The following is a 21,693-nucleotide window of genomic DNA, read 5'->3' as shown; positions in this document are numbered from 1 at the left end:
GTATTATATTTTTCCATTATCTACATATATAGTGTCGGTTCTGTAACTATGTTAAAATGAAAAATAGGTATTTTATTCAGGTAATCTTAATACCATTTAATTGAGCTTTTCGGTTAACGTCCATTTCAGCTTATGGATCAGCCTTATAGTATTAATTTTTATGAAAATTTGCCATATTGGATTTGCCATATAGATCTCTGTTGATTACAAAAACTTTTACAATTTAAATACTCCACTTTTGATTTCCTATCATATTCTCGCTGTTACTAGGGCATGTCTTATTTATAAATCTTACTTTTACTTAGTTTATATTCTAAAAGCTTGGAAGAATTTGGAAAAGTTTATAAAAAAAAGTTTATAAAAAAGGAAGATAAGTTTGTGAACTAAGATTAGCGTTTAGTGAGAAATCTGTTTTACAGTTAGTACTGAATAGAAAATAAAAAAAAAGTAATAAAATTGAGAAAAGACAGTAAGAAAAACACTAAGTTGAAGCAGTAAGCTGTTTATGGAACGAAAGACAACGAATAAAAACAAAAAAGAAAATAAAACTTCATTTCAAATAAATGAAACTAAACCTTAATAAATATTGAATAATAGTAAACTTATACCTACATTATATACAAACTTTCGACTCTGAACTGTGCGCAACGTACTAACAGAGGATATTGCGGAGGATCGCTACTTATCTAAGTTAATCTCCGTTCGATTAGATTTGCATGATTAGAAAATAGATGATTGCGCGAGAAGTGAGCATAATTTGTGATCAGCCGCATTGCTATTATCAAGGTCGTATCCCAATTCTATTGGGTGGGGGAGAGAACTGCGATTTTTTCGGGAGGGAGGGGGTTTCAACGCATCAAAAATTTGTTTATGTGCAATTTCTTACATTTTTACTGGTCTGGAAAATTTCCGGGGGTGGGTGGGTTCAAACCGGACGACTCTCCCTTCACCTGGATTCGGCCTTGATGGTAGTGGTCAAGGAAGACTCTAAAAAGTGGGTGTGTAAAACAGCTTAGATACCAATATACAGTTATGAAACCTCCTATCTTGCCCATGAGAAGCTTTTGGTACAGAGCTCTGAACTTGGCGCCTCCTCCAAGCCCGCGCTCCGACGCGTAGATCGTACTACAACACCATAGGTGGGACCGCAATTTTGTTTTGTTGCATACACAGCTTAAATACCAATACCAGTTTCCTGTTAACAATTAGATACTAATAACAGTTTCCTGTCTCCAGCCGCTAGCATCGCTACCGCGCACTGGGTCCCAAAAATAAATCGAGTTTTCATAACTGTGTATTGGTATCTAAGCTGTGGTGTGTAAAAAGGCTTAGGATGATTTATTGATTAATTTTTTTTTACAAAGAAATTGTCAAAGGAAAGTTTAAGTAATCATTTGTTTTACCATATACCCAATGATAAGCTGCCGGATAAAAACGTGGTTCGATTCCACTTCCCAGAACTGTAACTAAAGAAAGGTTAAGAATCGTCAGGAAACATTTTAAGGATGAAGGATGTGTTTTTGGCCATCTATCTGTGGCCAGACGAAAAGAATGTACTTTTTGGCCATCTATCTGCGGCCAAACGAAAAGAATGTGCTCTTTGGCCATCTATCTGCGGTCAAACGAAAATAATACGCTTTTTGGTCATCTATCTGAGGCCAAAAAGGAAAGTACATTTTTCTCAAATAGGGTTGAAATAGACTAAAAGAAAGAATTTAATCACAATTCGAACATACTTGGAGCAGGGAAGGAGGGGAAGTAGCTTTAAAAATATACAGGAGGAGTTTGTGGAGCGGTGTTGGTCTCAGGCGTCTTGGTGCTGCAGTAAGTTATGATTATTATTAGCAGTAGTATTTTTTCACTTCTTTCATTATTGACTGATGGGGTGAAAGTGATGTCCTAAACTGTTTGAACCGGTTTGTATTTGAATAATTTCTTAGACCACACTGCTTTTCCATTTACGAAACAAATAATTGAAGAAAAAACGGGTTTAATTTTTTTAAATAAAGCAGTGACAACAAAATAAAATAAAAACTACACTTTAACTAACAAAAAATAAAAATACTCCGAATATTTCGGCCCCACCTCTGGGAGCCTTTCTCAACGGGAAAAAAAAACAAAAAGGGAGAAAATTACAACAATTTAGGACTATTTTTGAGACATTTTAAAAATGCCACGACAACTAAACCAAACTAAAAATATAAACAGTCAAATATAAAAGAAACAAGACCTCACATTTTTAAAACAAACACTCCCGCACTTGACTGTAACTTTAGAAAAAATTGCAATAATTGTTTCTATTGGCACTTTCCTCTGCCACAATCGCTGTATAAATGGGGATCTATCAAAAATGAAAAATATAAATACTTGTAACAATACGAAAAAGAGGTCACCCAACCCCCAAATCCAATCAAAATCTTACAGGTTAATGAAACACAATTATGAATTATAAATTGAATGGATTTTTTCATTTGCTATTATAGCTGCCGTCCGTTGACTTCTTACAGCATTGACCATGCTTTGACCTCTGTTCGCAAGGTTATTACTTGTTTCAGGACAATTATGCAAATCAATACTCATTGAAGTTTTTGACTGGTCTTTAATTAAACTATTATAAATTGAATTTATTTTAAATTCCCCCTCATCTCTATTGATACTAATACCCCCATAGATAATCTTTTTTATTTCTATAATTTCTCTGAAACTTTGTAAAAGTCCTACAGACTTATCAATAATTTTTGTCTGATCAAATAAAATACTATGATGAGGAAAATTATACACGTGACCAGCTATAGCGGATTCAAAAGTATCAGGTTTTTTATTTTGTCTTAGCGAGCAATCTATCGCATATTTGTGTTGCTGTAGCCTATTTTTTAAATTCTGCTGTGTTCTACCTACATAAAATTTACCACAAGAGCATGGAATTTTGTATACCCACTGTTGTATATTTCTTGGAACTTTATCTTTTCCGTTATTTAGCCATGAGCTTATATTTTGTCCTGATTTAAAAGCTGTTTTTATATTATGTTTTTTTAATTCTTTCCTTAATTTCTGTGACAACCTTGGGATTGTCAAACGGAAAAGATAAAGTTCCAAGAAATATACAACAGGGGGTATACAAAATTCCATGCTCTTGTGGTAAATTTTATGTAGGTAGAACACAGCAGAATTTAAAAAATAGGCTACAGCAACACAAATATGCGATAGATTGCTCGCTAAGACAAAATAAAAAACCTGATACTTTTGAATCCGCTATAGCTGGTCACGTGTATAATTTTCCTCATCATAGTATTTTATTTGATCAGACAAAAATTATTGATAAGTCTGTAGGACTTTTACAAAGTTTCAGAGAAATTATAGAAATAAAAAAGATTATCTATGGGGGTATTAGTATCAATAGAGATGAGGGGGAATTTAAAATAAATTCAATTTATAATAGTTTAATTAAAAACCAGTCAAAAACTTCAATGAGTATTGATTTGCATAATTGTCCTGAAACAAGTAATAACCTTGCGAACGGAGGTCAAAGCATGGTCAATGCTGTAAGAAGTCAACGGACGGCAGCTATAATAGCAAATGAAAAAATCCATTCAATTTATAATTCATAATTGTGTTTCATTAACCTGTAAGATTTTGATTGGATTTGGGGGTTGGGTGACCTCTTTTTCGTATTGTTACAAGTATTTATATTTTTCATTTTTGATAGATCCCCATTTATACAGCGATTGTGGCAGAGGAAAGTGCCAATAGAAACAATTATTGCAGTTTTTTCTAAAGTTACAGTCAAGTGCGGGAGTGTTTGTTTTAAAAATGTGAGTTCTTGTTTCTTTTATATTTGATTGTTTATATTTTTAGTTTGGTTTAGTTGTCGTGGCATTTTTAAAATGTCTCAAAAATAGTCCTAAATTGTTGTAATTTTCTCCCTTTTTGTTTTTTTTCCCCGTTGAGAAAGGCTCCCAGAGGTGGGGCCGAAATATTCGGAGTATTTTTATTTTTTGTTAGTTAAAGTGTAGTTTTTATTTTATTTTGTTGTCACTGCTTTATTTAAAAAAATTAAACCCGTTTTTTCTTCAATTATTTGTTTGTATTTGCCTTTTTTTCTCCACAAAACGAAAAATCTCTTCTTTTGTTTCTAGTGAGAGTTTTCTACTTGAGTCTTTATGTTCAGTTTAAAAATTCTGGGTAATCTGTTCTGAATTTTAAGCGCTAAATGCAGATAAAATAAACTCTTATTGTGTTCACTCTGTGGTTTATCCTGTATTTGGTGTTTCAAGTATGCTTCTCAGAAATATGTGCTCCACTTCAGCCAAAATTCAGGAGTTTCATAAAAAAAAATATCAGCCAGAGGTGTAGCTAGGGTTTTCAGCGCCCGAGGACGATGTTGGTTTTGAGACCCACCTCTCCAAGAAATCATAAGATTGTAGTATTGGCGAAAAAACTCAGTTTTTCGCCCCCTGATAGGCTGCACCTAGGGAGAGCCGTACCCTTTCCTCCTAGCTATGCCACTGTTTTCATCGCATTTCTAAGAAAAAATGTCTATGACATTCAGAAGAGGAAAGTTTATTAGAGAGTTAAGAAGACGTTACTATGTTTGTTTAATATGAATTGAAACGTTGCCTGAGCAACGTAAAGTGTTGCGGCAACCTTTGTCCGGCTTCGCCGAATAAAGTGTTGCGAGAGCAACACTTTGGTTTTGTTTCTTTTCTATCGGTTAAACGCTGAAGTTGTCAGCCTATCGAAGCTTTTAAAATGTTATGTTCAAATAAGAACGCGATCAGTAATTACATGATCAAAGGCTATTCCTCAGCGTTGAAAAAACAATAATAAGAAAAGAATATCGAAAGAAGGGACTAAATTGACTTTCCAGCCAGTTGAACTTTATCCTTTTCTATTGTAGAGATCGTGATGGATCAAGACTTGGAACAATATCTTATATAATCTAGTTGGTGTTACAAGGCTATCCGTAACTTTTCAGGATCAAAATACCATAGATGACACTCTATTAATTAATACAAAAGTTCCTCGTTGTTTTACGTTATCGTTTGTACCTGTTGCGTAAACACTTAATTCTAGGTTACAGTGAGTATGGGTAGGCTATACCAACTAACAAAAGTTACAAACCCCTCCTCACTAAATATGATTGTAGCCTAACAGACGATTATTACTTACAAGTCCCCTACATGTCTTATCACTGGAACCAACTCGGTCTTATCATCAAATATACTGGAAACAAATAATAGGTACACCAAATAGCAAAATTTGCAAGCCCCTCACTGCCGAAAATGATTATGAGCGAACAGCCGACCTTTCCTTACAAGTCCCCTACATGTCTCACAATTGGTATCGGCTTATTTTTGGTTTCAGCGTGTACCCTACTACTGAAGTTGTCAACCTCTTGAAACTTTCAAACTAGTCTATCTCATGAAGGAATTTTGTATCAAAAAATGGATGACATATACTTTGATCAGCTCATCAAGAGCTATCGATTGCCGTCGAAAAAAAATTCTATCTGTCTTACTTCAAAAATTGATTTTTTTGCCGTAGGCTAACTTTCTAACGTCACCATTTAGAAAGGAGCAAAGGATAAGCTCCAATTTCTTTAGCAATGACAGAAAGTTTAAGAGGTACATCTGATAGCATCTTTCTACCTCCATCCCAAGCCCGGAAAAAACAAATGATAAACCCAGCCAAAATCACGGCAGCACTTTCGGACCCGTGGGAAAATGCCGCTTTTTGCTTCTGTAAATTTTTCTATTTATCACTCAAAGAAGATATATTGGCTGTGGGGCCGGGTAACTGCCGCATATTAACACATAGATTTTAGTCTATCTTCAATTTAAAAGTGGTGCCTGCCTGCTTGCCTGCTAGAACGGAGCTTTCCACTCGAAAGCAGATACATGCTTTGATAAAACGAAAGCTTGGCTGCAAAACTTCAGATACTCCTCTTTCACATAGGCTACATAACTCCACTTCACTTCGCACACTATAGGCTCTGGCTCGTGGACAAGCAAAAACCATCCTTTTTGGCCCCAGGCAAGAGTTCTGCGGAGCTTTCCAAAATGTAATGCCATATTCATCAATCCAGCCTGAGGTCCACACTTTCCGTAAAAACCGCACAGGTTAGACCCTTACCAGTTTCAAGGAATAAGCCGACATCGGCGGCATAGGAAAAAAAAACCGGGACAAAACCAAAGCGTTGCTCTCGCAAAACAACTTGAAATACCATGCTTTTACACGGTATTTTTTGGAGGGGGGGGGGCAGTAATAGTTTTGTCGAGAGGGGCAACAGTAAAAATAATAATTAATAATTCGAATAGAAATTGCCTAGCAACGCAAGAAAACTTAGGAGTTTGTGGGGTCCCAGTCCCAAGCCCTCCCTCCCTCTCTAAACGTCCCTCAGTTACGTCGAAATACACCGCAGAGCTACTGATACAGGTTCAAAACCAGCTTATATGAATTGTAAGAATTGGGAATGCGGCCTAGTGTAAAGCAAAATTTTAAACAGATATGAAAATTCAATACATTTTACATTTTTTTTTCATGTTCTTCTAACCAGCTTTTGTGTTTTTTCTGGCTAGTGATAGATGGCGTTAATTACTTTTTCATAAAGACATGCTTTAGTTTCCACTCCTATCACCTTCCAAAGCTCTTCTGGCTATAGCAAGTTTCTAAGCACTGGAGAAAATTTACTAGTTCGAATGTACTTTTTAGGTGCTAGTTTCGGATGCTTTATCGCTTCCGTTTCGTGACGAATCGTTTGATGCTGCAATATGCATTGCTGTAGTTCACCACTTGGCAACAAGGGAAAGACGAATTCAAGCCTTAAAAGAGTTGGCAAGGATAGTAAAAGTGGGTGGAAAGCTTCTAGTTACAGTCTGGGCAAAGGAGCAAAAATATAGAAAGGTAACGTCTCATTTATGAAATAAAAAATTAGGAAGATAATATAATTAAGAGTGTATGCAAGAAACCTTTTGGCCAAACCATCTCCCAAAATCTAATTTTTCAGTTTTCCATTGATTCTTATATATTTCATGTCACTCATTTTTTTTTATTAGTTCGGATCCTCTTATGCGAAAATAGGTCCCTGCGTACATTTCTGATTTCAACCTTTTTTGTCTCGTCCTCTATTTTTTTATTCTATTATGGATTATTTATTCGTATATTTTTATTCTATTTATTTTTTATTGTGAAAACTTTGTAAAACCGCCAAATACTTGACGATATGAGATTAAATTTGTTAAGTGTTAATTACTCAAGTTGAAATATTTTGTTTTGGTATGTTAAAGACTATAATTTTCTTCTAAGTGCAGGTCGTACAGTGTTGGAATGTTAAAAAGTGGTGGAGGAGATAAGGACTAAAAAACGATACTCCATTATCCCTGACGATTAAATAATTATTATCTTGGGCGGTTACTACTACTACTACTAACAACCCACCGCAGCACCAAGCCGCCTGAGGAAAACCCAGCTACACGCGCTCGTCCTCCATCCCAATCTATTCAAAACCTTTCTCTTTACAGTCTCCCTGGAAGTTCTTCCTTTACATCTTTCTTTATGACATCCTCCCACCCCAGGCGAGGACGACCTGCTTTTCGTTTAGTCCTAAAGTCTAGGACTAAACGGAAAGCAGGTCGTTCAACCGTCTAGGCCCTAGACGGTTGAACGGAAAGAACAATCCTCGGCAATCTGTCATCCTTCATCCGCAGAACGTGCCCTAGCCATCTCAACTTTTCTTTCATTAAAGCCCTAGAAAGCGGGATTGAACCACAAGTTCATACAGCCAACCGTACTGTCAGTCAGCTGGGTACCCACAACAGTCCGTAGGCAATTTCTCTGGAAAACATCAAGCAAATTTTAATCTGCTCTTCGGAGCGCCCATGCTTCAGAGCCATATTTGACCACTGTCATCACTGTACCTTCCAATGTTCTAATCTTGGTTTTCATTCTTATCATCGTATTCTTCCAAACTTTTTTAACTGTGATAAATACCCCCAGCCTTGGCTGTTCTACTTTTAACATATTCACTACTCCCACCGTCTTTACTAATAATACTACCAAGGTAAGTGAAGCTCCCAACCTGATCTATCTTTTCGTTACCCAATGTCACCTTTTCATCTTCATTTATTTCTAATCTTAGTGACTTAGTCTTCTTAAAATTCATTTTCAAACCTATCCTAGGACCCTGAACTCGCCAAACCTCTAAAAGGTCATTCATTTGTTTGTTATGCTTTATTTCCTGAATCTGCTTATAAAACAAAATAAACGTGTAGTATATCCGACCCTAGAGTCTAAACTTTCTCTGCGTTATTTCAGTAGAACATTGTTGGCTTTGTATGTAGTTTTACGCTCAGTTTGTAGACGCAATTCTAAGACACAATACACGGTTTTAATTTTGGTTGGTTTTAGGCAATATACCTATTACTGTAAAGTTACCTTTTCACTGGAATTCTTGATGACTTGCTATGTATCACTAAAATGCAAACTTTTTCCTTAAAACAAGTTTTTTGCGGTTTTTCTTGGAGGCATCAGAAGATGGCTTACTGATGGTATTAACTTTTTGGCAATTTAAAATTAGGTAGTGATATTGTTTTCATAAAAAAATTAGGTTTTTGAAATCTCCAGGGCGTGTACTTCTCAGTATGTATACTCCTATAATTCCAGTAGACTATAAGTCAATTTATGTTCATTCAAAGTCAAAATCATGTTTTTAATCCCCCTCCCTCCTGGTAGCTAGTAGATTAACTTATATGCTGGACTGACACATCATTAAAACAAGATTGTGTTCTACTAACAAATTGAACCGATAAATGCATTCGAGAATTTTTCAACACACAGTTTGTGTAACGTTTTTTTTTAATAAAGTTGGTTTTTTTTATTGCAAGGTTTGGGCTGTGTGCGCTTAAGAAACAATCAATTTTGGTTATAACATACGCCATACTGGATTACAAAAATAAATATGTTTTGTATTGTTTTATAACTTGATTTTTGTTGAATTTTGCACTTTCCCACGGAAAATTCAGAAAATTCGTCAAAAATATGAGGTGCTAATAAATATGGTTAAAAATTTTGAAGTAACCTACATGAGTAAACATTAATAGATAATAAAAATTGCCATTTTTGATAAATCTACAACAAAGAACTTGTCATCTTAAGCCTACATAAATAATGAATGAACACTAAAATACATTTTACCTGATAGTTTCAATGTTGGAATGAATAATCATACTATGACTTATTGAAGGCATTTCTTGCCAAAGCAATATTAAGTTATGTAAATCATATTACCTTAACTATTTTCTTTGGTTAGTTGTTCTATTTGGTAAGTTACTCTTCCTGTGAGTTACTTTGACCTTTCTGTGCTGAAACATAGAAAAAACTCGGGGGTTAAATTTTCATTCTATTTGAAAAATAATAAGCTTTTGATTCAAAACAAAATTTTGTTAAACTGTGTTCCCTCTGTTTATCCATTTTTGAACTATCTTTAGGAAATATAACAGGAATATATCTTCATACGCTACCTGCAAATATATTTTGAATTTCCAAGAGCTAAAACCATCAAGTATTTTTAATTTGACAACTTGAACACTAATTTAGGCACTTATCGGTTATTTAATAGACAGTCGGGAAGTAAAGTTCGATTAATCCTAATGAAATGAAACGAAATATAACCCCCCTCCTCTAATGTGGAAATATCTAGCCCAAATTTGTTTGCATAAGCCAAACCAAACCATAATACAAACTGAATACTTTAATAAAATATAGCTACAATTTATTTAGTAACCAAGCCTAAGCTAATTGTTTGGTATTAAGAAATTGCTTGACCAGTTTCTTGTGTCATGCTCGCATCATTCGCGATCGAAGTTGTGTGATGTCTATAATATACCCAACAAGTACCCTAATTTGTGTGTAAATTATATGCGTCAAAATCGCTCGGTTTAATCACTAAGTTTCAAACATCTGGGGAACTTTCAAACAGTTCGTGGTAACGAACTGTAGTAAGGAGCGACCCGGGTCAATAGTAACCAAAACACTTAAAAAACGGAATTTTTATAATAGTTAGATCAAAAGAATTGCATTTTAATGCTGATTTTAAATATATAAGTCTTATTAAGTGTCGACTTACTCATCAAAAGTTACGAGCCTGAGAAAATTTGCCTTATTTTAGAAAATAGGGGGAAACACCTCTTAAAAGTCATAGAATCTTAACGAAAATCACAGCATCAGATTCAGGGTATCAGAGAACTTTACAGTAGAAGTTTCAAGCTCCTATCAACAAAAATGTGGAATTTTGCATTTTTTGCCACAAGACAGATCACGGATGCGTGTTTGTTTGTTTTTTTTCCCCAGAGGCTATTGTATCGAATCAGTGGTCCTGGAATGTCGTGAGAGGGCTCGTTATAACGGAAATTGAGAGTTCTAGTGCCCTTTTTAAGTGACCTAAAAACTGGAGGGCACCTAGTCCCCCTCCCACGCTCATTTTTTCTCCAAAGTCAACGGATCAAAATTTTGAGATAGCCATTTTGTTCCGCATAGTCGAAAACCATAATAACTATGTCTTTGGGGACGACTTACTCCCCACAGTCCCCGTGGGAGGGGCTGCAAGTTACAAACCTTGACCAGTTTTTACATATAGTAATGGTTATTGGGAAGTGTAAAGACGCTTTCAGGGGGATTTTTTGGCAGGGGAGGGGGTTATGCGGGGAAGCTTTCCATGGAGGAATTTTTCATGGGGAAAGAAAATTTCCATGAAGGGGGCGTAGGATTTTCTAGCATTTTTTTGAAGAACAATGAAAAAATAAATATGAAAAAGTTTTTTCAACTGAAAGTAAGGAACAGCATTAAAATTTCAAACGAACAGAAATTATTAAGCATATATGGGTTCACCTCCTCCTAATACCTCGCTCTTTACGCTAAAATGATTTTATTAATTTCAACTATTTACTCTGCGGCCTTTGTGATTCAAGGGTCATTCTTGAGGAATTGGGACAAAATTTAAGCTTTACTGTAAAGAGCGAGGTATTGACGAGGGGGGAGGAACCCCTCATATACGTGATAAAAAAATACGAATATAGAAGTTCGTTACGTAAGTTAATTCGTAAGTTACGTATATTTTTACTAATAAAAACGTTCGTAAAAAATTAAAAGTTTTAGTTGCCTTTTAAATAACCAAAACTTGGAGGGTAACTAGGCCTACTCCCTCACTCCTTTTTTCTCAAAATCGTCCGATCAAACTATGAGAAAGCCATTTAGCCATAAAAATAAATTAATATGCAAATTTCGTTATAATTATTCCTGTGCGGAAAGCCAAAACCAAAACATGCATTAATTCAAAAACGTTCATAAATTAAATAAAAAAAAAGTTTTTTTAACTGAAAGTAAGGAGCGATATTAAAGCTTAAAACGAACAGAAATTACTCCGTATATGAAAGGGGCTATTCTCTCCTCGACGCCCCGCTCTTTATGCTAAAGTTTTTTACTGTTTTAAAAAGTAGAGCTGAGAGTAAAAAGTCAAACTTTAGCGTAAAGAGCGAGGCGTTGAGGAGGGAACATCCCCTTTCATGACTGAGTAATTTCTGTTCGTTTTAAGTTTTAATATCGCTCCTTACTTTCAGTTAGAAAATCTTGGTTGTTTTTTTTTTTATTCAATCAATTGAAGGAATGAACTCATGAATTTGATTGGACAGCAGCGTTCGGGAGTCGGTTCCAGATGGAATTATAGCATTTAGCAAATCTTTTTCTTTTACTCTTGCCCCTGTGCATTTCCTCCTTCAGATAGTTGGATTAAGCTGTGTTCCTAAATGTTGGTCTTAACAAAGCTGATACAAGGAGAGAGAGTTTCCCAGAAGAAGGTGAATCGTAGGAGAAAAGGTTGTATATTACTTTCAGATGAACGTTATTTTTAGCAGATTAAATAAAAAAAAACAAGTTTTTTTAACTGAAAGTAAGGAGCAAAATTAAAACTTAAAACGAACAGAAATTACTTCGTATATGAAAGGGGCTGCTTCCTCACCAACATCCCGCTCTTGACGCTAAAGTTTGACTCTTTCTCTCAACTCTTCTTTTTTAAACAGTAAAAAACTTTAGCGTAAAGAGCGGGATGTTGGTGAGGAAGCAGCCCCTTTCATATACGAAGTAATTTCTGTTCGTTTTAAGTTTTAATTTTGCTCCTTACTTTCAGTTAAAAAAAAACTTGTTTTTTTTTTTATTTAATTTCTGAACGTTTTTCAATCAATGCATGTTTTGATTTTGACTCTCCGCAGAGGAATAATTTAGCATAACGAAAATATACTCTACGAACATATAGTTTCTGAGGTTCACTAAAAAACTGCCAAACCGGACAAAGAGAAAGGAGATGAGGTACAACTCGGCTATTATAAATTTTCGCAAGATTTAATTTATCAATGTGTTTAATATTAGATACTTTTTTGCTAAATGACTTTCTCATAATTTTGATTGAATGGTTTTGAGAAAAAAGAGCGGGGGAGGAAGCCTATTTGCCCTTCGATTTTTTGGTTAATTAAGATAAAGGCATTAGAACTTTTAATTTTTTACGTATCTTTTTTTTAGTAAAAGATATACGTAACTTATAAATTAGCTTACGTAAAGAAGTTTTGTATTCTCATGTTTTTATTACATATATGAGGGGGTTCGCCCCCTCTTCAGTACCTTGCTCTTTACACTAAAGCTTAGATTTTGTCCCAAGTCATTAAGAATGATCCCTGAATCACCAAAGCCGTAAAATAAATAGTTGAAATTACTAAAAATACTTTAGCGTAAAGATCGGGGTATTAGGAGGAGGTGAGCTCCTCATGTGGATAATAATTGCCGTTCATTTTAAGTTTTAATGCTGCTCTTTACTTCCAGCTAAAAACTTTTTCATATTTCTTTTTTCATTGTTTTTTTTAATAATGCTAGTAAATCCTGCGCTCCCTTCATGGAAATTTTCTTCTACCATGACAAATTCCTAGATGGAAAGCTCCCCCAGCCTATCCCCCTATTCTCAACCCCTCCTCCCAACCAAAAAATCCTACTGAAAACGCCTACACACTTCCCAATAACCATTACTATATGTAAGCACTGGTCAAATTTTGTAACTTGTAGCCCCTCCCCCAGGGACTGTGGGGGAGTAAATCATCCCAAAGACATAGTTTTTATGGTTTTTGACTATTCTGAACAAAATGGCTATCTCAAAATTTTGATCCGTTGACTTTAGGAAAAACATAAGCGTGGGAGGGGGCCTAGATGCCCTCCAATTTTTTTGGTCACTTAAAAAGGGCACTAGAACTTTTCATTTCCGTTAGAATGAGCCCTCTTGCGACATTCTAAGACCACTTGGTCGATACGATGACCCCTGGGGAAAAAAAAAAAAAAAAAAAAAAAAAAAACAAATAAACACGCACCCGTGATTTGTCTTCTGGCAAAAAATACAAAATTCCACATTTTTGTAGATAGGAGCTTGAAACTTCTACAGTAGGGTTCTCTGAGACGCTGAATCTGATGGTGTCATTTTCGTTAACATCATACGACTTTTAGGGGGTGTTTCCCCCTATTTTCCTAAATAAGGCAAATTTTCTCAGGCTCGTAACTTTTGATGGGTAAGACTAAACTTGATGAAACTTATATATTTAAAATCAGCATTAAAATGCGATTCTTTTGATGTAGCTATTGATATCAAAATTCAATTTTTTAGAGTTTTGGTTACTATTGAGCCGGATCGCTCCTTACTACAGTTCGTTACCACGAACTGTTTGATAGGTCATTGACTCTCAATGGCGTCGATTGGGAGGGCGATAGAACTTTGACCCTTCAAGATCTTTTACCTTCCTCCCGCCTAAACTTTGAAAATACATTTTTTATCAGTATTTGGCTGTTTCTATGCTTCAATTGAACAATAATGAAAAAAAACAATAAATTGCCATCCCCCTTCAGATTTAGGAAAATAGATTTTGCCCTCCTTCATTAGTTTCCATGAACTGACCTCACCTTTGATACTGTAGCAAAGAATGCCGAAATAGAAAAAGAAGAAAAGTCCCATTCTAAAAATAGTGCTTTAATTTCATTGGTAACATCTTCGACATATTTTCGTCAGCCAGTCACATTATGATTCATCTCTAGAAAAAAAATGTAAATCCCACATTTTCAAATCTGATTGGTTGTTAAAACCTTTTGTGTGAAATTTTAGGCCAGTAGAAAGCCAGCTTTTTAAAAGTAGTCCCTCCCTTTATCTTTGTCTTACGTTTAAAAGACAGTAGTTGGTTTCTGACGATTCAATACTCTGTCCTGTTAGCTATATTCTGTAGTTTCAGTTATTTATTACCTTGCGATAGAACTATTAACTATTTTCGTGTTTTTCTCTCAACCACTCGGAAGGATTCATCACCATAAACAGGTGTTTTCTAGGTTTGTTTATGCAATTCAAATAGACAAAAAGATACGAAATTAAACATGCATCAGTGAAAGTCCCTTGCATTTATTCTTCAAAATAATGGAACGAATGAATCTGGCTAAAAGGATTCTAAAATATATGTAACCATCAAATATATGTATTATAAATATAATCTTCAAAATAAGGGTGGATTAGGTTGTTATATCTCCCTATTCTTTAAATCAGTCCAAATATCACTTATGAAAGGTTGAGAACTCACTGCAGCACTAAGCTGCCTAGGGCCAACACAGCTACTCACGCTCCTCCTCCACCTCAGTCTACTCAGAGCGTCCCTCTTTAACCCTTCCCAGGAAGTTCTAATCTCCGTTAAATTCTTTCTTATGACCACTTCCCACCCTATTCGGAGACGACCTGGTTTTTTTTTGCCCTAGATGGATGGCCGAAAAGGATGATCTTCGAACAACTTATTGTTTAAAATACGGTCAGTCAAAAAGGTGCATAAAGCTATCTATAGATAGTTCCTTTGGGAAACATCTAAAAAACCCTCCTCCATATTATGAAGGCCCCATGTGTCACCGCTATAACTTGCAATATTCTGATCTAGGCTTGCAAACTTGCAATATATATATATATATATATATATATATATATATATATATATATATATATATATATATATATATATATATATATATATATATATATATATATATATATATATATATATATATATATATATATATATATATATATATATATATATATATATATATAGTACCGGGCCCCGGCACTCGGCATGCAACAAGCTAACAGGCTTCTATATATGGATCCTCATCGTCACTTGTTTTCTAACCGCAAACGTGAGCCTCTTTTTTATGTCCTAACGACACCACAGATTCTTTGCAACCACTCTGGGAAAAATATGAATTCTTCTTTAATGTCCGGACCTATTTAGATATGTCTTGTGACCTAAAATTTCAGTGATGTATTATATATTACAATTGTTAATCGTTTAATTAATTTAAAAAAGGAATATCACTCTGACAATAAGACATTTTGTTGGTAGTTGTCAGGACTTCTTTCCACATTTCGTTATATTCGTTATCCTCGTTTCTTCGTTATCTTCGTTCATTTTCAGGTGGCGGCAGAACTTTTAAGCTACGTTGTTTTTTTCACGCGAATTCCAAAAATGCCACTTATCCTCTATGATTAAGAACTGGAGTACTTAGGTCGAAACCAACAAATTCAAAAGTTTGACCCGACTTATGTATAGTCATGACAAATGCGGGTCAAAGGGGAAATTGATGTCGTTGAACAGTACATCCAAGTTGACCTTTACTAGAGTCCACTGTAAGTCGAGAAATGTGAACTTGTTTTTCTTTTTTTCCCAGTAATGATATTCGCCTTTATTATGTTAACGCATAATTCAGTAACCATAAGGCGGGTCCCAATGCATATCCCTTCTGAAATATCTAAGTTACGCAAAATCATTGATTTTTCTTAATTTTTTAGTAATGTGGTGGTAATTCCGAAATTTCAGGTGAATTGAGGAATTTTGGAGTAAATTTAATTCCTCCTTATCTTTATCTTTTATAGAATCGTAGCTTTTATACGATTTGTACTCTCCTGGGAGGCGATTGACAATTTTCACATTTGTTTTACTAACTTCTTTGTTGATTGAAGCTAAAATAACTCGATCCTTCATCAAATTGAAACCTTGTTTAGAAATACATTGTCCAAAAACTTCCTCAATTAAATTGACGCTGGAAATTATGTCTTCCGGTAATTCAATTTCATTAAGAAGATTTCCCAGTTCAAGGATGTACTTTGCAAATGCTTGCTGTTCAGGATCAACCCGCATATTTTTCTCAAAGGAAATATGTTTTAAATACAACCAAAGATGACTTTTTTTTATTGATAAATCAAGCGTTTCACGGCGGTTGCTTCGGGGTTGAGCTGGTAAACACTGTCGAAAATCACCTCCAGCCACTAAAATTTTTCCACCAAATGGCAAGTTTAGATTTGCAAGGGACCGCAACAACTGATCCACATTTTGTAACCTATACTTGGGAAGCATGGGTGCTTCGTCAAGTAGAAAAACATCTACTTAAGCTAATTCTAAAGCTTGGCTTGAACCAGGTCTTATACTTGAAACAGAATCTGAGGGAAGTCCTAATGGCAATAAAGTTACTGCTGTTCCCGTATAAGCCATACATTTTACTTTCCTGACTTCCTGATTCTTTCCACATAGAATATGGTGCAAGGTTTTACAAAAAAATGTTTTACCGGTACCACCTGGTCCGTTGAACGGTCGCAAAGACTTATTTGTAACATTTAATGAGTTTACGGCATATTTGTACCTATATACTTGGTTTTGTGCCACACGTTGATGGTAACGAACATTACGATGCCGCTATTCTTCTAACCACGTGTGTCTTCATCTTCATGTTCATTTTTGATATGCTCTAGTTCTTGTTTTTGTTTATCTTCTAACCGCGCGTGTCTACTGTTCGTTTTTATTTTTGACACGTTTTTGGATTTTGATTACTTCAGACACTTTAGTCTTTGCTTTAGCTGCCCATATTCGTCTTGTCGCAACTGATGGTCCAGGTTGTCGATTTTCACATCTTATCATGTTTGATAGTTTAGGTTTTGGTTCCGCAGAATTGTCATTTATAGTAACTGCGTCTGCAAATATTCGTTTTTTGGGCCTCCCTACAGACTTTGTGTTGGATAAATAACGGACTTAATTTGGAAACTAAGCTATCTTATATATGAGGAATGATACCATAGTATGTCATGACGTACCTACCGTTCTCTTATTTGTTACTGCATGAGGTCATTTACAAAAACCAAAATGAAGGCTCTGAACAAATTTTCTCAGACTTCTGACCCATCCAGATTATTTTTCATGCGAGAATATCCCAATATACAAAATTTTCCAAAAAAATATTTAGCCGTTTTCTAGAACATAAATACATACACAATTATTGCTCACTTATAAGGATAGCATATATATATATATATATATATATATATATATATATATATATATATATATATATATATATATATATATATATATATATATATATATATATATATATATATATATATATATATATATATATATATATATATATATATATATCTATATATATAAAAATAAGTTGTCTGTGTGTGGATCTGTGTGTGGATCAGGTAACGTCATGTTTGTTCGCATATGACGTCTGAATTATTTCACACTAATACAAAAGAAGAAAAAAACTAAAAAAGGTAAAAACTACAAAAAAAACTAAAAAGAAAAAAAAACTGAAAAAGCTAAAAAACTAAAAAAACTAAAAAAAAGGTAAAAATCTAATGACTAAAAAAAAACTGAAAAAAATAAAAAAAGGCAAAAACTACAAAAAAAATAAAAACTAATAAAAAACTAAAAAAGCTAAAAAACTAAAAAAACTAAAAAAAAATAAAAAAAAGGTAAAAAACTAAAAAAAAACTAAAAACTAAAAAAGAAAAAACTAAAAAAAAGTAAAAAACTGAAAAATAAAAGAGAAAAAGAAAACTAAAAAAATATGAATAAATATATATAAAAATAAGTTTTTTGTGGGTTATGTCTGTCTGTCTGTCTGTCGAGTGACGTCGTGTTTGTCCGCATATGACGTCTGAATTATTTCACACTAATACAAAAGAAGAAAAAAAACTAAAAAAGGTAAAAACTACAAAAAAACTAAAAAGAAAAAAACTAAAAAAGCTAAAAACTAAAAAAAACTAAAAAACTAAAAACTAAAAAAAACTGAAAAAACTAAAAAAAAGGCAAAAACTAAAAAAAAAACTAAAAACTAATAAAAAAACTAAAAAAGCTAAAAAACTAAAAAAACTAAAAAAACTAAAAAAAGGTAAAAAACAAAAAAAAAACTAAAAACTAAAAAAGAAAAAACTAAAAAAAGGAAAAAACTGAAAAATAAGAGAAAAAGAAAACTAAAAAAATATTAATAAATATAAAAAATATAAATATAAATATAATATAAATTAGCAATCAACAAAGCACCGAGACACAAATGACGACCGGGACACAGGGAGTATAAATGACGACCAGGACATAAGTAAAAAAAAAACTAAAAAAACTAAAAAAAATGGTAAAAACTACAAAAAAAACTAAAAACTAATAAAAAAACTAAAAAATCTAAAAATCTAAATAAACTAAAAAAGAAAAAAGGAAAAAAGGAAAAAAATAAAGGAGAAAAAAAAACTAAAAAACGAATGTATATACAGACCGGGACACCGGGATACAAATGACGACCGGGACACAGGGAATATAAATGACGACCGGGACACAGGGACACAACTACAATGGGGACGCCGGGGGGCACAGGGGGATATAAATGACGACCGGGACACAAGGAATATAAATGACGCCCGGGACACTCAAAGAGAAATCACAGACTGGAACACCGGGACACAAATGACGACCGGGACACAGGGAATATAAATGACGACCGGGACACAGGGACATAACTACAAAGGGGACGCCGGGGTGCACAGGGGGATATATAAATGACGATGGCGACTCAGGGAATGGTCGATTAGCAATCACCATCAACAAAGCTCAAGGGCAATCATTAGAATCATGAGGTATAGATCTGAATACGGATTGTTTTCCCATGGACCATTATATGTTGCATGTTCAAGAGTCGGTAAACCTGACAATCTATTTATATGCACAGACAATGGGACAGCAAAGAATGTTGTATATTCGCAAGTTTTACGTAGTTAAAAACATATATATATATATATATATATATATATATATATATATATATATATATATATATATATATATATATATATATATATATATATATATATATATACGCGCGCGGGGGGGGGCTTGGGGGGGCGCTGTTGGGGTGGCGCGAAGCGCCACCCCAACAGCTAGTATATATATATATATATATATATATATATATATATATATATATATATATGTATATTTAACTACTTAGATCCTCCTACGCCTAGGGGCACATAGAACAGTGACAGTTGGCCTTTAACTTGGCCGATCTTGTGTCAGAGACCAAAGTTCATTCTCGGTCGTTCGGAGACTCGTCACCTCTTTATCCAGGGATTGAGCAAGTGTGTTGCGTTGCCTTCCACTTCTTCAAATTCCGGGTAGGGTTCGTTACTCTGTTGGTGTTTATATATATTAATTTAAAAACACTAGACCAAAAATGAGCAAAAATCAAGAAAAATAATCTTCCAAGCGTAAAACTACCAATAAAATCACTATCAATAAATAAATGAAACTCAAAACAAACAGAAATTACAAAAAATTAGCCGAGTCAAACTCAAAACGAGCAAAATTACAAAAAATAGTCAAGTCAAACTAAAAACAAAACAAAATTAACATGAGTAGGGCTGATAGTCCCTATGCCTTCTCAAGACCAGATCACAATTTGCGCTTTAAATAATACTTCATACCATTCCCAAAAGTGTGCTCTTTGACAGCCTGGGTTGATATGCCTAATATTCCTAAAGACACAGTTGCTGAACCATTCTACTAGGTTTAATAAAATAGCTGTCTTATAATTTTGACTGGATGTGTTTGGAAAATGAATGGGCTTGAGAGAAGGGCGGCTTGCACTTTAATCTCTTGTTACTCTTAAAAAGGGCATCATACATTCGCGCTGTAATTGGAGTGCAAGGGGGAGGACTTCCCCCTTCCTGTATCTATTAAAAATATTTCAAACAAAGAAAACATAGTGAAAACATTTAAATATAATTTGTTTTCAGTAAAGCGCAAATTATGTTTGGGTCTTGAGAAGGTATGGGGGTTGTCAAAGACATAATTTCCAGAACTTTCGACTACGCTGAACAAAATGCCTATCGAAAAATTTTGATTAGATGTTTCTGAGAATTGATGGGCTTGGGGTACCCACCCTTTCATTTATCTACCCTCCGGTCCCTCTGGATCCTAAAAAGGGCTCTAGAACTTCTGACTACCAATCCAATGATCCCGGCCAAAGTTTACACGATTAATTACTATCGACTATGATCTTCCAATTACGTTGGACAAAACGGCTATTTCAAAATCTTGATTATTCGTGTTTGGGAAAATAGGGGGAGGGGTGGGAGGGGTATTAATTGCCCTCCAATCACTTTCGACTATTTAAAAGGGCACGGGCCCTTTCAATTTCCAATCGAATGAGCTGATTTCGAGGTTTCTACGACAACAAATGACCATATCAAAATTTATATCAGATGCATTTCAGAAAAGTACGAGGTTTGGGGGTATGCACCTCCGATAACTCTGAATCTTAAAAAGGACACTAGAAGTTCTGATTAACAATGCAACGAGCCGCCCCCCCCCAAAAAAATGAATTATACGATCATCCTTTCTATATTTACCTTATATGTCCCCAGGCCTTAAAAACCTTGTCCCGAGCGCTTCAGGGGGGAGGGTTGTCATACTCAAAGATGTAATTGCCGAAACAAAAATGTAATTACGCTGAACAAAATGGCTATTTCCAAATTTTAATTGGAAGTGTTTAGGGAAATGGTGGGCGTGGTAAGGGGTTTGTTGCCCTCAAATCACTTTCGACTATTAAAAAGGGCACTGGCCCTTTCAATTTCCAATCAAAGATGTTGCTTTCGAAGTTTTACGACAATAAATGGTCATCTCAAAATTGCTATCACATACATTTTGAGAAAATACGAGGTGTGGGGAGGGGGGCAGGTGGTATCCACCCTTTGATCACTCTGAGTCTTAAAAAATTCACTGCAACTTCTGATTACCAGTCCAATAAGCCCCCTCCAAAATTTATACGATCACCTTTTTAAGTGTGCCTTATATGCCCCGAGGGCATAGCTTACAACTTAGAGCCTGAGGGCTTTGGGGGGGGGGGGGTTCATCCTCAAATAGATATTTTCCAGACTTTTCAATTACGTTGTACAAAATGGCTATCTCGAAATTTTGATTGGATGTGTTGGGAGAAATGGTAGGCGTGGGAGGGGAGTTAGTTGCCTTCCAATCACTTTTGACTATTAATAAGGGCACTAGCCCTTTAAATTTCCAATCGAAAGAGCTCTTTCCGAAGTATATAAGACAACAAATGGCCATCTCAAAGTTTTTATCAGATATGTTTCGGGAAAATACGAGGTGGGGGGGTATCCAGCCTCCGATCACTCTGAATTTTAAAAATGCTACTAAACCTCTGATTAACGATCCAATGAGCCCCTTCCGAAATTTATACGACCATCCTTTCTATATGTATCGTATATACACCAGGGCATAACCTACAACCCTTGCC

At 34.8% G+C, this 21,693-nt stretch overlaps 1 protein-coding gene across 1 annotated transcript in view; it reads left to right on the top strand.

Annotated features, from left to right (window-relative positions):
* The window catches only part of LOC136036032 (uncharacterized), a 113,571-nt gene that overhangs the window by 50,021 nt on the left and 41,857 nt on the right, over nucleotides 1-21,693 (top strand). The window contains exon 4 of the mRNA XM_065717962.1: nucleotides 6,712-6,903. Coding sequence (XP_065574034.1) covers nucleotides 6,712-6,903 — 192 coding nt within the window. The remainder of the gene's footprint in view (nucleotides 1-6,711; nucleotides 6,904-21,693) is intronic.

The sequence above is a fragment of the Artemia franciscana genome, chromosome 15, assembly GCF_032884065.1.
Source record: "Artemia franciscana chromosome 15, ASM3288406v1, whole genome shotgun sequence".
NCBI classification, from domain to species: domain Eukaryota; kingdom Metazoa; phylum Arthropoda; class Branchiopoda; order Anostraca; family Artemiidae; genus Artemia; species Artemia franciscana.
The sequence above is the reverse complement of the archived record's forward strand: the minus strand, read 5'-3'. Positions and strand labels throughout refer to the sequence as shown.